This window comes from Coturnix japonica, chromosome 15, assembly GCF_054131305.1.
Source record: "Coturnix japonica strain WE chromosome 15, WE-NBRP24, whole genome shotgun sequence".
Lineage (NCBI taxonomy): Eukaryota > Metazoa > Chordata > Aves > Galliformes > Phasianidae > Coturnix > Coturnix japonica.
This window is the reverse complement of record NC_140677.1, coordinates 4,835,083-4,851,644: the sequence shown is the minus strand read 5'-3', so window position 1 is coordinate 4,851,644 and position 16,562 is coordinate 4,835,083. Positions and strand designations below refer to the sequence as shown.

Sequence of the window (16,562 nt, the reverse complement as noted above, 5' to 3'; positions counted from 1 at the left end):
TCCCAAAGATTCCCACCAGTTCCAATTTCCTGGTAGGCCAGGATGGCCCAGACCCTCTTTTAGACCCTCAGTCCTCATAAATGAGGATTTATTGGCAAAATCCCATCAACTCACCAGAACTCCTTTCGACTGCCAAGATAATTTAGAGACTATTCATAAAGCTTTTAAACCAAATTACTGTTTTCATCCCTATAATACTAAGCCATAAAGACTGAAGAATATGTTGGTTAATGTCAATATCAACCACTGACACTGCGCTCGAATTTGCAGAAAGCAGTGAATGCTGGCAGGACATTTTACCCTTGGATGAAGTCCCCGCAGCCTCTCACCACGCATTCAGGCATATGGTTGACCGCTTGATTTAGTGAGTCCTAGCACAGCATGAAAGAGAAGCTCCTCATTAGCTGCTTCTGTAAGGATTCAAGAACATTTGCCTTCACACAATTAGTTCAGCAGCCAAAGAAACAAGTACCAGCTTGGATCTCCAGACATCAGTTTAGCATGGCGGGAGAAGACAAGAGATAACACTATGCATGACCCGTATCTACAAAACTGGCCTCCAACACCAGACAAACAATGACCAAAAATTAGTTTTAATTTTTTATTAAAAGTCTTTTTATAAAAAGTTATCAAATACATCTGTGCACAGCTCATAGTCAAATGTCTTTTTTATAGTTTCAGTTCTTCACACTCACATGTTTTACTGACTTAAGTTTTTATGCTTTACTTTAAAAATCCTACAAGGTTTAAAAACAAACAAAACCAAACCCAACCCAAAACACAAGTATGGGACATTGTATTCTCAGAGGTTCTTCTTTCTCCCCATATAAATAAGTGCAATTTTGCTTCCATGGTTCTTTAAAGTAAAACAGCTTTATGCATCAACGCAATACACCACATCAAAAATTGCACCAAATACCTTAATATAGCTCATGGATCAGCTTTTCCTATGCACTGCTTAAGGTCACAAGAGATCTATACGAAAATTATGCTTACCGTAAGTCATTTTTACCAGGATAGGCAGGTCAGTGAGTGTAGCTACTCTCTGTGAAATTACCTATGACTGTTGGTGAATGGAAGTCAATAATATCTACGATTATACCAGTGGAGTGTTTACATTTACTGTAACTGCCTTCCTTTCGCATACAAATGTATGCTTTGCTTCAAGCCACTGAAACTGTTTGATTATACTGCAAATGTATCGCGGGAATATATTATCAGAAAATCCATAGTGTAAAAGGGAACACCTTTTATTTTTCCCCTTTGAAATCTCACTGAACTCAGTTCTTCCACACCCCCTTCTGGATCCCCTTCAAGACAACACAACTACTCTCTGTTTCCTTCTTTCCCTCCTCCCCTCTTTAGCACCAACCTGTATCAGCCCATAAATTGTGGGGGGGGGGAGGGAGTTATAAACAACTCAATTTTGGCTTCAGTGAGAACAGCGAGTGATGCTATTGGCTTTGGGAAGACTTCCCTAAGTTTTTGAGATTGACTCTTCAACATTTCAAGAAAACAAAACCAGAAATAGACGAGGCTTTTAATGATTCTACAAAGTTCCTCATGATTTCATTTCCTTCCAGCTGCAGCTGAAAGATGCCCTTTATTCCTTATCATTTGTCTTAAAATTAACAACCCTGAACTCCAATCCCTTCAGCATCCTCAAAAAGATGAAGGTTTTTGCTTGTGCTTTTCTTCCAATTTGCATAGGTTTTCCATTGCAGAAGTGCAGTGTTAAGTGAAAAAGTAGGATGATCTGAAGTCTGTAAGTATTCATTCAGAAAAAGATTCACTTGCATTGAGAGGGAAGACTGACTAAACTTACTGAGCAGATATGTTACATTTTAGCACTAAAACTAGAGGGAGAAGAGTCAAAGTTAAATTTAAACGCAAAAACGTAAGGAACCTCTAATGTGAATGAAATGGATGGACATATCTTTTTACAAAGTATTTCAGAACATGGAATGCAGAAATATAGGTGGAAAGGGAGGAAAGAGTTCTATAAATATTTCTTATTTAAGAAAAGCACCCAGAATTACAGAGATGGATGACACAGATAAGGTGTGGTGCCCTGAAGTGCTCTGACAAGCTAATTAAGAGTTATTTCCCTCGTAGAGGTTTGCTTATTTCACACCAGCATTTGGCTTCACGTTGTTACAGTATTTTATGGAGCATTATTCAAAAATAATACATCAGTCAGAAGTCTGATTTAGAATTCATCGTGCTTTACCCTAAATGGCCACTTGGAATGCTGTGAGACATGATTTGCAGCCAAAAGCACCAAGTACATAAATTCTTCCACATCAAAAGAGTAGTTTGTAAATTTTGGATGCTCTCCCAGCGTTGGGTGGTGTCCCTAAAAAATGAAATAAAGCCTTTTAGACAGCAAAAGTTCCCATACATCTTCCATTCATAAGCAAGGGAAAAAAAATGAGCATGTGCTATTAATACATTATTTCTGATCCACTGATCTGCTCTGAGGCAAGAGATTCAGCAAAGCAACTGCAAAACAGCAATGCAATGGATGGCTTAATGGATTAATTTCTCTTCTTCCCTCATCTGTTCATACCAAATGATTTCTTAATCACAACATGGAATTTATTTGGTCTAAAGAATGAAAATCGTATTTCAGATCTCAGAACACAGACAAGTAAAACAAACTGGCCTTTAAATCCATTCAGTAGAGCATGAACGGAGCAAAAAAAAAACATCCCCACCCTTCCCCCAGTGTCCATCATTACCTGATCTTGAGGGAACACTTTATTTCTTTTTCGCCAAGTGATATAGTGAATGCCCCTCAGCCTTGCCAAATCCAGGTAACAACGTTCATCCTCGCAATTGTACCTAGGAAAAGGCAGAAGGACCTACTCACCTACAGAGTTTGTGCCAAGTTGATCAGGATAGAACGGGGAAAAAAGGGTCTAAGTCTACACCTTTGTTGGCCAATTGCATGGTAACAAAACCATGGACAAATTCTGCTGCACTGCAGAGAAGAACGAAGGCTGCCCATATGTTCTTAGCATGTGCTCAAGGAAACTGACTGAGACACATCTGCATGTCAGACACCTTACAGCCCGACTGCAACAGCTCTTGGGCATGTAAGAAAAACTAAGTTTCCTAATGTTCTCAAGCCAAGATTATAACACATCAGCAGCTCCCAGCCTTCCCTGCTGCAAGGAATTAGGTGGGATTTCCCAGTATAGGGAATTCAGTGCTCCTTGGACAAGCATGCTGCATTTTTCTTTAGTTCCACAGAACTGGAATGTCTATTAACAGCCAGCTTCATGACAAAACATATTTCAAATGGATCTGGAGAACTTTGGATAAGATAGAACAACACCCAGCTGAGCTTGGCTAGCAAGCGGGTGCTTGTGTCCCAGGTATGGAAAGGAAAGCAGCGATATCCTCCAGAGGAACCTGTAACAGGCTGGATGCGCACTGTTATATAATCAGACAGATCACCAAAATACCACTGTACCTCTGACCCACAGACAGAATCTGATCTGTGAGATTTGTTGTATAAAATGCTGCATTGTATTGATAACATGACATCTTAAGAAATCACTCACTAAGCCTTCATGATGGCTGCACCACCATCACTTGTTAATGAAGGCTTCCTCACTTTATGTTTCCAGGAAAGACTATCAGAAACGAAGTCCAGAAGACAACACAAGTGAAACGTTTGTAGTCAAATACTAGAAGGGGAAAGTGCTTCATTAACGGATATGAAGATTTTAGCAGTTGTATGTATAATAGAAAGGGAAAGAGGAGAGAAACACTTACAGTTCAAAAACAACAGCCCAGTCTGGTAGAAAGAGCAAATGGGTAAGTCCAGCTCCATGCATCCCAATGAATATATCAGAGTTATGTGTAATTCTCAATTGCTCTGAAAATTCAAGTTCCCTGCAGACAACACAACCAAAATAGTGATGTGGCATGCCTATCCATCTCAGTAAGAATTAGTTACAAGTAGAAAGCACTAAATTAACTTATGGGAATACTGAAAGAGAGAATTGATTTTTCAAGGAACAGTACTAAGAATCATAAATGCGGCAGCGAGCAATAACTCAGCATGGAATTAGAAGAAATTCAGACAGGTTTCAAAGCTCTACATTAATAAAAGCCTATTCCAAAAGCGTGATTTCATTGGTAAGTTTAAACTTGTCAAAGTTTGGAGGTTTTTTGCTTTCTTTTTTAAACTATCTCATCATCTTTTATAAGAATAATATAACAGACCTGAGTTGTTCATAAGGCATCAAGCATACATTCTTTGAATGTAACCTCCACATACAATATTTTAAATAACCACGTGTTCCCTGAGCACGCAAGTAAATAATGGGCTTATGAAGATAACAGAAAGAAGATGGCTTAAACTGCAACAGGAAAAAGTCAACTGCTTAAGCTACTGTAAGTGCAGACATCAGGGAAACCCTTAACTGTGAAGCTGCAGGATAGCTGCAGAAATCTCTAATGGTGAATTGTACTACAGTTTCAACAAGTACAGGAATTCTGGTAGCATCACTCAGTTACGCTTTCAAACACAGGGACTGGCTAGAAGCCTGTGCCCTCTTCTGTATTATTCACTCCCTCAAATGCTGTCATTGACAAAGGAAACAGAATCAAGTTTTGACTTCCTTGCTTTGCTTCTGCTTAGGTGAAAAACTCATCTGCTTTAGTTCCTCACTATTCCTGTGCGATCCATGACAGCACCATTCACCACAAAGGAGCTGCTGTCATTTGGTGCAGAAATACACCACTTGGGAACATCTTTTTCTTACTGGCGCAGTGCCCAGCATATCTGGGCACCACAAAATGACCTCAAGTGGAATCTTCAGGGCCCAACAGAGCAGCAAATAAGTCGAGTTATCATTCATTACTAAATTAGGAATCATATAAAATAAGACACCAGAATACTGCAGGATAGATCCATTCCTAGGCATTGCATCATAGGATGGGAATGCTTAACTAACTCACCCACCACTCCCTCAGTAACATTAATCTCTTCTGAACAGTTCCTGGATTTTGCAAAGCTTAGAAACTGGGACATGGATACTTTTGCATGACAACAGCTTGCACCAGCCACAGAAAGCAGGTAGCCATACTAGTATCCTCTAGCAACATACATACTTGTATTTGTAGTCTACCACTTTGACCTCCAGCGTTGATACTGTTTTCAAAGCATTCACCAGCTAAGGGAGGAGAGAAAAAAAACAAACAGTGATTTGGTGGTTCTGCTTGAATTAATTCCTCCCCTCCACTTCTCACCAGGGAATTACAATGAGGAAGACACAACATACTGTCACTACCATATAAAGGAGATGTTCTATTCTTCTTCATTCTCATTTAGGATACATATGTCATTCCTAGTAAATCAGCCATTGCAAAGGGGACTTGAATCTCAAAGACTGCTCCTGACTTTCACATAAATTAAAGGGCCAAGTGCCAAGCCAATCTAACTTCTATCAGTTTTGCTGAAGGTGGGAATTGAAGAAGATGTGACACTTTAGACTGGATTTTCAAAAGATATTCCAATACCTACAGAAGCAAACTGGTAACTAGAAGGGTTTTCACAAATATACGACCAGGCCAGATTCCTACTCATACAAGAAATAAAGCCAATAGAGCCCAGGCTTCTAACTTAAAAATGACTTTTTCCAAGTCTTCAATTAAAAACTAGCCGGACAGGGAGAGAGATAAAAGTACTTTTCTTAACAAAAGATCAGTAAAGATTAATTTCTCATTTTCCATTATATGCTCATTATACACAGCACAGGTGGTGTAAGCAGGCGCTGTGGTCAGTGCAGCAGACAGGTCTGGTAATCTGAGCCCTGCCTGCTCTGACAGCAAGCTATTGCATGAAATAAGACTCAGTTTCTCCCTTACATTGGGAATAATGACGCCCATCTATTTTTGTCAGGCACTAGTAGATAAGAATGAAGAGAACTATAAAAAAAAGCAATGCTATCATTTTATCACAAGAGAAGTTTCACCATAAAGCCACTAACTGCACGATTTGAAACAGCGATTCAATGGGAAAACTCAGAGTTTTAAATGCATACACTCACATACAACTACTTACATATTTTGATCTGCAACTGTAACAAAGCTTTTGTTAGAGTCCTTAACACTGGGAGCGTTAGAAACTAAAGAGAATTATCTGAAAGCAAAATAATGTCATCAGAAGCTCTGCAGCATCTGTTTGTTAAGAGGAAATACTTTCAGTATTACATCTGCAGTCTTCCACTGGAATTTTAAAAAGGGCAACAAGGTTCAGCATCTGGAGTACAGAAGCAGAGACAGGATAAGCAGCATATTAGAAGCAATTAATATTAGCACTAAATGCATTTGCCCAAGATTTGTCAGCAGACGTCTCGGCTGTGCCTGAAAAAAAAAATCAACCCAATGAGCAAAAAATATAAATTCCAATAAATTGGTTTTAAAAATAAAAAGGGCCACACCTCATTTTGGTTTAATATTTTCCGGTAGTCTGTGCTGCGTGCGAGGATCGTGACTCGGATTTTCCCATCCTAAAAATAAAGAAGAAGCAGAGTATCAGCACCGAGGCAGATCTCACAAACACAACCACAACTCCCATATTTAGTGTTGGCGATTATTTGAGCAATATGTTCCTTCCTTGTATAGTAGATGATGTAACCACCTTAAAATCCACACTGTATTTTCCAACAGATTCAAAGTGTCGAAAATGTTGTGAAAGTCTGACTATTAACAAGTAATAAAACATTTTCTGAGAGATTTAGTTTATTCCTTACAAAAGAGTCTTTTGTGCTACACATTATACAGCAGCTTTTGAAAGCAGCTTTCAGGATGGTTTGTGCACAAGATCCTTAAAAGAAAAAGAAGTGTTTTTCTTCTGTAATAGTTCTTCATTTTACCTCTTTAAATTAATTGGTCTCATGCAGGTGAATGTTCCAAGTGAAATAAAGAGATTTAACTGCGTGACTCCCATTAGCGTCAGCAGGAGAAGCATAACTAAATGTCTGTGCTGTGCTTTGATTGTGTGCCCCTCAATGATAATACATAGGCTACTCTCTAGCAAACACTTCAAGAAGCCCAGCACATACAACAGAGAAGCCCACAGCCAAACAGGTGGTTCTGGGCAGGAATAGAAGGACCAGACTTAGCCATCACCATCACTGATCTGAGCTCAGCAGTACCTATGAGGATGGATAAAGAGCATGCTTGCAGAGAACAAGCTGGCTGTGTTGCTTTGTAGGATCCTCTCTATTGGGCCCAAGGGCAGGCTCTTGTCAGCATGCTCCAGAAGAGTTCGTGTACCACATACTGCTTGGCTGGGGAGAACACAAAGACCTCAGGAACAGAGGAAGGGAGGAGACACTAGGGTTGAAAGGAAGATGTTCTAAAGGCCTGGCATATGGAAATAAGACAGGAGGGCAATTGTCCTTAAGTCTGCCTAAAGCCTTTACAGAACAAACTGACTTATTGGAAGAAAATGCTGAGCATCTCCAAAAAGTGCACTGTGTGCTCCTATTCCACACTGAAATTGCCCCACACCAGCTAGATGATGTTGTTTCTCTGCTAAGATATGTCAGCTCCATATTACAGTTTCAGTGTTCAGTTATCATACCTTGGGTCCTTCTTGTGTGATATTCAACCTGTGTAACACATGCTGAGAAAATGCTCTGAACAGCCCTGTACCGTGGCAGCCAGATATCTGAAAGTAGAAAAGCAATCGTTACTATGAAAGGTTATTCCATACAGAGAAAAAAAAATCTCTCTGGTATCAGTCCTGTGCCATTCTCATGGAACAAGAGCCACGTGGCACACACTGCAATAAGCACATCACTATTTGCTGCAATGCAAGCAGCACTTTCATTTAGAAGCAATATGGCTTTCTATAGAATTATAGCTTAAAGATAAGAGCTAATAACCCTAAAAAAGTTGGTCAGAGAAGAAGCACCCGTGCTCTGCCAAAAGTTCATGGTGTCTTCTCAGTAAGGAGGTACAGTGTATCTCAAGAACAGTGGGAAAGAGGATTGCATATAACCAATCACTGTCGACTAGCTGAAGTAACTTTAAAGTCATTTGGAGTTAAACAGAGCTTCAGTGCAGTACACTTCATGACAACTCAGCTGGATGACTGAGAAATCCATTAGCTCAGACCTCTCAGTGTCGTATAAATGCGTAGTTAACACGAGGATGGATAAGGAGGACTCACCAATGGTGTGTTATAAAACAAGCCATACCGCATTCGAGGCAGTAATGAGAAGACTGCTTCTTTAAAGCACACCTGCAAAAGATCACAAGAAGTTACACTGAGCTGTTACCTTCTGCTGCTTCAACCCATGCTCATTCACTGGGATCACTGCTTATAACGAGCCTGAAATTACACGCTCCTGTTAGAACATCCTCACTTCCTCGACTGTGAAAAAGAGTAGAACAAAGAGCATTCGGATCCCAAAGGAGATCTCAGCTCAAAAGCTACAGATCTACATATGAAAAAATATATAAAAACAAACAAATGGGAAAAAACACACCAAAAACCAGAACAAATCTGAATTAAATAGAAGAAAACCAGGTGAAGTGTACAGTTTAAGACTGAGTTTAAGGGCTTTAAGAGACTGATACGAGCTCTGAATGTGCTGCAGAAGTGAAATGAATACACAAATATCACTTCTCAAAGGCAGAGAAGTTCAGTCCATCTAGGTAAATGCAGACATGCCACAGAATTAGGTTACAACTATGACTCCTGTTTGCAACACACTCATATTACGCTAATTAAACATGCATGTAAAGCATCAGTGCTCCCCTCTGAAAAACATATACCTAGAAGCAGCTCCAGAAGCAGTCATTCTTACTACACAGTCGCTACAAATTAAGATAAAACATGAAATTCCATACCCTTTTAGAGTCAAAAGTTTTCAAGTGTATTATGTCATAGTCAGTAAATGCCTTCCATGTCTCGCTGAACAGGTCGCCATAGCCATAGGAACTCTGTGTCAGGAAGGAAGGACAGAAAGGCACAATGATGATACAAATGCATTAAAAAAATCCCTTTGTGACTTAAAAGTTCTAGACAACAAACTTAAACACATTTTTAACATGCACATCACCACCACAGGACTTAAGACATTCCAGCATAGGAAGCGCACATTACTGAACACCTAGAATTGCAGCTACGAAGGTAGTTGTATTACCTGGCAGGTAGTAAATTTTTTATTAAAACAGGTCTGTAACTTAGCAATCCAGACAAATTCTTCAGCAGAAGATTAGAATCTAAGTTAGGAGCAAGGTGTAAGGTGTTTCCTCAGAGACAAAGGAATACAAGAGGAACAGAAGCAACAGAAATTGAAGGAGAGAAGATAGAAATGCGGACTCCTGAGACTAAAAACCACCCAGGAACCCAAGTGCAGCAGTAGCATTTGAAGTAAAATGTCATAGCAAGTTTGTTCCATATTTGCTTCTGCTCTGGGATGCTCACTTGCAAACTGCACACGCATCTCAAACTGAAAGCAATGATCTGATTTGGTGGAAGGAGGAATTGGGAAACGTGCTGAAAGGACTTCTCTCTAACTGTATCTGCTCACCTTAAAAGGGCTTTAGTAACATTGCTTTCCTGCAGTTGCAAAGACAGTCTGCAGATCAACACCCAGTGGAATTCCTACTCATTTTCTGTTCTGTTTAACCTACATCAGAGGGCATTACTGTTTAATAAGAGTAGTGCACTAACTCTACAGTAGCTAGAAAGTATGCCCAGATCTAATTACATCAAGAAAAGAAAAAAAAGAAAAAAAAAAGAAAAAAAAAAAGAGAGAATGAATAATAAGATCAAGTCCAACATTTGATAGGTATGAATAGCTCATCAGCAGTTAGTTGGTGCCATCATCTGGCTGTACATGGCAATGAACTCAGCAGATCAAGCAGTTAAAGACTCATTTAAAATGATGGTGCTGTTACAGTACATACTTTGAACGGTACATTTGAAAGAGTTATTTGATTCAACAATACAAGAAATAGAGTGTCTTTTCAAAGTAGTTTACAGTTCTGACACAGATGAACTTTTCAGAAGGCCATTGGAGCTGGATTAACAACAGCTCTCTCTGTAAAGCCAGCTTGCTTATCTGGCAGGAACACTTATTTTAGCTTTCAAAATGTAAGAGAACTAAGGAAAGGAAAAAAGAGCCAAGAAAGAGACTTCTCATTAAACAGCAAACATGCAGTATTTGCAGTTCTTTACCAAATATTTGTCTTAGCAGTCAATTCAAAGGAAGAAAACACAGTATTATAGGAGAACAAGGCAACAGATGAGGGACAATGTTATATCATCAAAAGCTTTGTTCCTTCTGAACCTGACATACATGTTATCTGGCATATTACACGTTGTTTACTTGTAATACGCTCCCTTGCAACTTAAATACATGTCAGTGAAATGAATGTTACACTTAAAAGGTCATGGCTTCCATCCAGCAGTACAGCAGAAACAGTTCCACTTCAGAATATTTATTCTAAGGGGTGATGTATCTGTATTAAGATGACCCAAAAAACTTAGCAGTTCCATGTGATTCAGGTAACCATCCACAGGAAAGCTAAACTGTGGCTACTAAGAGTTTCAGAGTCTCTATGAGTCAGAAATATAAGGCATCACAAGTATATTAAAAGCACCATGGACTTACAGTGTCCCACATGACTATGTTGACATCAGTACTGAAGGAATTATTAATGTGCTGTGTAATATAAAGATTGACGAAGTCACAGAAGTGATGGTACATATTAACACCTGAGGGAAAGAAATACATGTTAGCAAATGTTTCACTACTCACTCCGTTTTTCAGTGGTTTATATGTTTTTCTCTACTAGCATCTCACATTTTATACCGGTTTTCTCCTAATTCTGACTGAATGCTTCTTATACAAACCCTACAGAAACAAACCTTCAAAGGGAAGGAATAGAGGCAAGAAATCTGAAGCAAAACACATGTTAAGAAAGGCTCAAATGAATCAGAACAGCAGCAAAAAGACGGCAAAAGAAAAAGATAAGTTCCACGTACTACTTCTCTCCCTGCAAATGCTTTCTGAAATACATGAAAGTAACTGCTCCTCTAATAAGAACTAGTTAGACATACAGGAAACATGAGAAAAAAGGCCTTTGGCACTACTCTTAGTTCCTCTTTATTAAGGTTAACTGAAGCTCTGTCTGGAAGCCTACAAGACAGAACTTGTACTTGCACAGGAGCCAAAGCCCAAGAAATTCCTCAGGTTCTTTCCCAGAGCATTCTTGTTCCATTTGGCTCCTTAAGCTAATACCTGAAGACCACAATGCATAAAAAGCTGCCATGAAACAAAGTGTTAACATAGTCCAGCCTGCTTGGTAGCCAAGACCAGACATCAGCTTTGAGACCATATACACACAGCTCTTGTTTCAAAGCTTCTGCCCAAGAAGAGCTGCTGTGGTAGGAACCAGCTCCTGGGCTTCCCACACTGCTCAAAAAGCAGTTCTCCTCTGTCCTCACTGAAACAGAGAAGCCAGACAGCATCACCTTTTTAACACATACAGACAACCCTGCTCAAAGGTAAAGGCTGACAGTGCTGCAGTTCTTCCAGTTACAGTTTAGAGGAATACAACGACTTTGTTTAAAAGATAAAATACTCATGTCCAGGGATTAGAGCCTCACCTGCATCCAATTTCATGAAGTATGTTGGCTTTTCAATAACAACATCACACTTGCCATCATCCAGGGGCCTGAAGTTTAATGAAGTAAACGTCTGGAGTTCTGCAAACCTACAAGATTCAATCACAGAGAACATGCTTTGTCATTAACATATTAGAACACGTCCATTTCATATACCTAAGGTTCAGTATCTGTGCCTTCAGTCCACTTGATTTAACAGGACAGCTGATATCTGATAGAGTCTGACAATTAAAATTATTTCAAATCCTAATGGAAGGTTCTTCAGGTTATGATCTCCAAGAGGTTAAACACTGCCTTTGATCTCGGGAGTGAACAGCATCTTTGATGTACAAATCAAGGCAGGAGAGATGTAACAAGGAGCCTCAGAGCAAACATCTGTGGGTCTATCCAACTTGATCTGCATTGCCAGAGACACTTCAGCATGATCTTCATGCTTTGCTCAGAATAATGAATTCAGATGCAATATTTATTACCCCTGGATCTAAAAAGGGTGAGCAGCTGAAATGGCAACAGCATGTACAGAAGAAAAGCCTTTTCTTCCTCTAGAGCTCTTCTTAACTGAAATTGACCACTGGTCTAAAACGTGGGGGAAAAAAAAATGACTGAAAACATGACAAAAAGAGCATAAAAACTCAATTCCTACAGGCATTTTAGTAGTACCCTTCCTTCATACTTCATCAGTTAACTGTCAGCTCAGCTTTGAAGTGCTAACATGTAACCCCATGATACTAAGCCACCTACTACCAAAGCATCCTTGCACTTCCTACTCAGCCCCTAGAGTGCTGCCCATTTCACATTCCAAATACAGACTCCCTGGGAACAGTAGATGAATTTATATCCAGACCAGGCCTGACATCACCAGGACTACATGAACTAAGGCACAAATGCCAACTTTAAAGTATTTCTCAACAAAATAACTGGCTCCTTCCATAGGCAGACTAAGCACAGAGCAAATATTGATAGAAAACACTTAAGCATTAGAAATCTGATTACAAAATGCTTCCACGCCCATTGCTGCTGTGAATTAGGCAGAAAAGGTACGACTGCAGAGTAACATAGCTCAGAGCAGCACTCTGCATAGACATAGCTACAGAAATATCCAATATGAACAAAACACCTCACACACAGCTGCTAATGCCAAGGGAAAAATAAACTGATAAGTGAACTTGGAATCAGCCCTGACAAGTGATTCTTACCAAGACTGCAGAGGGCTCTTGCGTTGACCTTCAGCTAAAAATGCTTTAACGTCAAGGGTGCAATGACCTCCAATTTCCCCCTTCTGGAAAAAGTCTTCTTTGAATCTAATGCAAATGAGTAAAAGTCTATCAGCCTTTGTGCAACACTGCCACAAGTGCTCTGCAGCCAAGATTATATACTCAAGGTGATGTTATTTAGCCTCAGGTCAGCAAATCACTTCATACTCTTTTAAAACCTGAGTACTTTCTTCTCAGTGCCTCATACAAAAACAACTCTACCTTGCACACCACCTGAACATGAAAGGATGTGTCTGAATAAGCAGAAAGAACGTCTCAAGATACAGAAACACTATCCTCTGCTCGGTCAGGAGGAGGAAGCATCTTAAACACCCATTATTACTCCAAAAAACCACAAGTTTCATAGTAATCCATTCTGCCAGCAGCAGCAGCAGCAGACAGCAGTTGAGCATTAGCAATATAGACCTCACGGCTTAAGCAATATGCCTCTGAACACAGGCTCTGCAAAGCTCAACAAGCACATCAGCTATACACACAGCTCCATTCAACAAACTCTTTGAGCCCTTCTCCCCGCCACCCCTTAAGTTTTAACTCCAGCAACACAGAATCAGACCTCTCGTGGTTTCTCTTTGCAGTTCTTAAATCGACGTACAAGTTCGTTGCTCTGCAATGCTGAAGGAACTGAGAACAGGTCAGAGATGAGTCTCCCTGTTAAGAAAAATAAATACATCTTATTGATAATCACAATTCTGTTTAAAACAAAAAAGTGAGAAGCAAAATATCTATTGAAAATACCTACTGTTGCTGTAGGCTTACAATGGGTTTTCATTTCATTCAGCCTCTCCCGAATGTAACCAAAGTCAGCTTGTTTCCAGAATATCTGCTGGGCCGTCTCGATGTCATTTGCCCTGATGAGAGGAAAATAAAATGCCATTGCTCAATTCTAGTAATGGCTTTAACAGATAACTTCTCTTTTTTAATCCTCAGTAAAAGGGAACAAAAAAGTCAGCCAGGTATTATATTGGCATTCAAGATGCAAAGCAGGAAGCAGCCAATCAGCTACACCTCAGTGAAAACATCAATGACAATTTAAAGCAATTCTGCTGTAAAAGGCTCTGATTCTTTTAAACATTTTTTCATCTGTTTTTAAAGCTAAGGAAAGGAACTGCGGAGTTATTTTAGGAATCCAAATGCAAAGCTAAATCAGGATCATGAAAACATTGTGGTAGGAAGGGTTTCAAATTGGATTTTCTTATTTAAAAAGCTGAAAGTCACATTGAGATACATATGTTATGTATACATACATGTGCATATGTGCGCCTGTACAAAGATGGACAGCCTTCCATCTAATGGCTCCAATGACCACGATAATGCTAACTTCACAGCTGATACAAAAGCGAGCACTATATTTTTTGGTTCTTTTTCCTTTATAAAGTATAAACTTAAAACGTTTAAGATGAAACTTACCATCCAGATTCGACGTAATCACACACCGGGTAACTGAACCTGTGATCCGACTTGCAAGATTTCTCATAGCCCCAGCAGGATTTTAATTTCTTCAAGTATTTCTGTCACACAAAACAACCAAATATAGCAAACAATCAAAGCTGTCAGCTTATACACCATCCCTCCATAACGGAGCTTGTATTTCAAATCCTGCATAAAGGACTTTGCCTGAAAACAGACCTCAGTTTCAGAAGGAACACTCCTGTTTACACACAGCAGAGGGCCCATAGAAGATACGTGCACAGCAGCGCTATTCCTGCCATTAACATCTCTTTTCAGGACAACCAATTTTCCTGAATCAGTGAGTAGGATCCCAAAGTTCTCATGATGCTGACAGCTATCAACAACAAAGCTGAGCTCATGTAAAGCACAGTTGCTCTGGGCTGAGAGTACCACCACGCTGGCGCTGCAGTGCTATGGAAAGGCAGAGAAGAAGGAGCACAGCTCCATCCAAGGAGATGCTGGAATTGCCCTGAGCCACACACAGCCCTGATCCCCAGGTCCACCCCTGCAGCTCCTATTCACAGCATCATAGACTGGCCTGGGTTGAAAAGGACCACAATGATGATCTAATTCCAACCCCCCTGCTATGTGCAGGGTTGCCAACCACCAGACCAGGCTGCCCAGAGCCACATCCAGCCCGGCCTTGAATGCCTGCAGGGATGGGGCATCCACATCCACATTAGGCAACCAGTTCCAATGCATCACCACCCTCTGTGTGAAAAATTCCCTCCTAGCATCTAACCTAAACCTCACCTGTCTCAGTTTAAAACCACTCCCCCTTGTCCTATCACTATTCCTAACGAAACCAACTCACCAGCAAGGAAACCAACTTTAAACCACCCAAATTCCACCAACAAACTGCTCCAAAACAACAAGAACAACATCAAATCAAACCTACTTTATACGGGCAACGAGGGTCCTGCTTGCAGATGTCAGCGACGTGCCTATTGTTGTGCAGGAAGTATGGAATATGCTCGTCTGGTAGGTTGATAGTCCTGTAGCTGTACATGGGCTCATCATTTTTGAGCTCAGTGAGATTTTCATCTCGGGAATTAGCCAGGATTTCTTGCAGCAGCAATGCAAACATCAGCAGGATGAACATGGCAACTTACAGCTTCTGCATGAGGGGAAAAAAAGACATGACTGCAACAGAGCACATTTCAAGCATTCCAGTTAACAGCGCCATATACTCCCAAGTGTTTTCATTTGCGTTGCTGGGACGGCCTTTTTGTCTGACAGAAAGTAAACTCTCACGGAGAGAGCAGACTGTGCAGCCTCGGGATTATCTGGGGATCATTAATCACCGGGTAATTACGCACTGCCGCAGTCGGACTAAAACGGGCGTGTTTACTTTAGCTGGAGCCCGAGGGATCCTCCGAGTGCGGCCGTGGGAGCCGAGCACAGAGCAGGCAGTATGGGGGGGAGGTGGGAGAGCAGCGCCAGAAAAGGAGGAATTATAGCACAGAATACAGCCTCTAGCTTGGAAGAAATGAAGCACAAGAGGAAGGGAAGCTACGCAGCCACCACCAAGCGGCCCAACTTCAATAGGGCTCATGAGCAGCAGCAGCTGCCGTCGTGTTAAGGAGGTGGGACCCACGGGCCACGCGGCTCTGCGCTCCGCTACATGTCACCTTCTGCTTCCACATCCCCATCCCACTCAGCTTCCTAAAGGGGGGGGAACACCACACCCGTATCTATAAACCCTTTTATGCGTTGTAATTCGCCAAAGCCCGGCAGCACGGCCAGCGTTACCTGCCGGCTTTGGGGAGAAGCGCTCCAGACGCCGCGGGCGCACGGACCTATCGGGGCGGCGGGGGAGCGGAGCGAGGCTGCACATCCCGAGACAGACACCGGTAGGGGAAAGGATAGAAGGGAAGGAGAGAGGAGGGAAGGGGTGAGGATGGAAGGGGAGAGGAGGGAAGGAGCGCCCACCCCGCACCGCCCTCCACCCGCCGCGTGCTCACCGCGCAGCGCCCCGCGGCCCATGAGAGCTGCCGCACGCTCCGAGCCGCTCCAGCCGCCGCAGCTCCGTCCTCATCCGCCGCAGCGCCGCCCCTCCTTCACACCCGAGGGCAGCACCGCGGCTTTAGCCCGCCCCACCTGGAGGCGGCGGGCGGGGAAGGAGGAGTGTGCGGATGGAGAGGGCCTTTTCCTGCCGCCGAGCAGCAGGA

At 41.5% G+C, this 16,562-nt stretch overlaps 1 protein-coding gene across 2 annotated transcripts; it reads right to left on the bottom strand.

Moving 5' to 3' along the window:
* Positions 1-587: 587 nt before the first annotated feature.
* Positions 588-16,453, bottom strand: EOGT (EGF domain specific O-linked N-acetylglucosamine transferase). Of its 2 annotated transcripts, XM_015875420.3 has the most exons (16): positions 16,356-16,453; positions 15,290-15,508; positions 14,350-14,450; positions 13,682-13,790; positions 13,496-13,590; positions 12,865-12,969; positions 11,651-11,757; positions 10,653-10,756; positions 8,881-8,973; positions 8,198-8,269; positions 7,607-7,693; positions 6,459-6,527; positions 5,128-5,189; positions 3,784-3,903; positions 2,742-2,844; positions 588-2,356 (listed from the first exon to the last, which is right to left on the bottom strand). In XM_015875420.3, exons 2-16 carry the CDS (start codon positions 15,491-15,493, stop codon positions 2,210-2,212), a joined length of 1,578 nt encoding a protein of 525 aa, XP_015730906.2. In that variant the 5' UTR covers positions 15,494-15,508; positions 16,356-16,453; the 3' UTR covers positions 588-2,209. The 2 variants fall into 2 exon arrangements, with proteins under 2 accessions (XP_015730906.2, XP_015730907.2); XM_015875421.3 differs by lacking the exon at positions 12,865-12,969.
* Between the last annotated feature and the right edge of the window lie 109 nt (positions 16,454-16,562).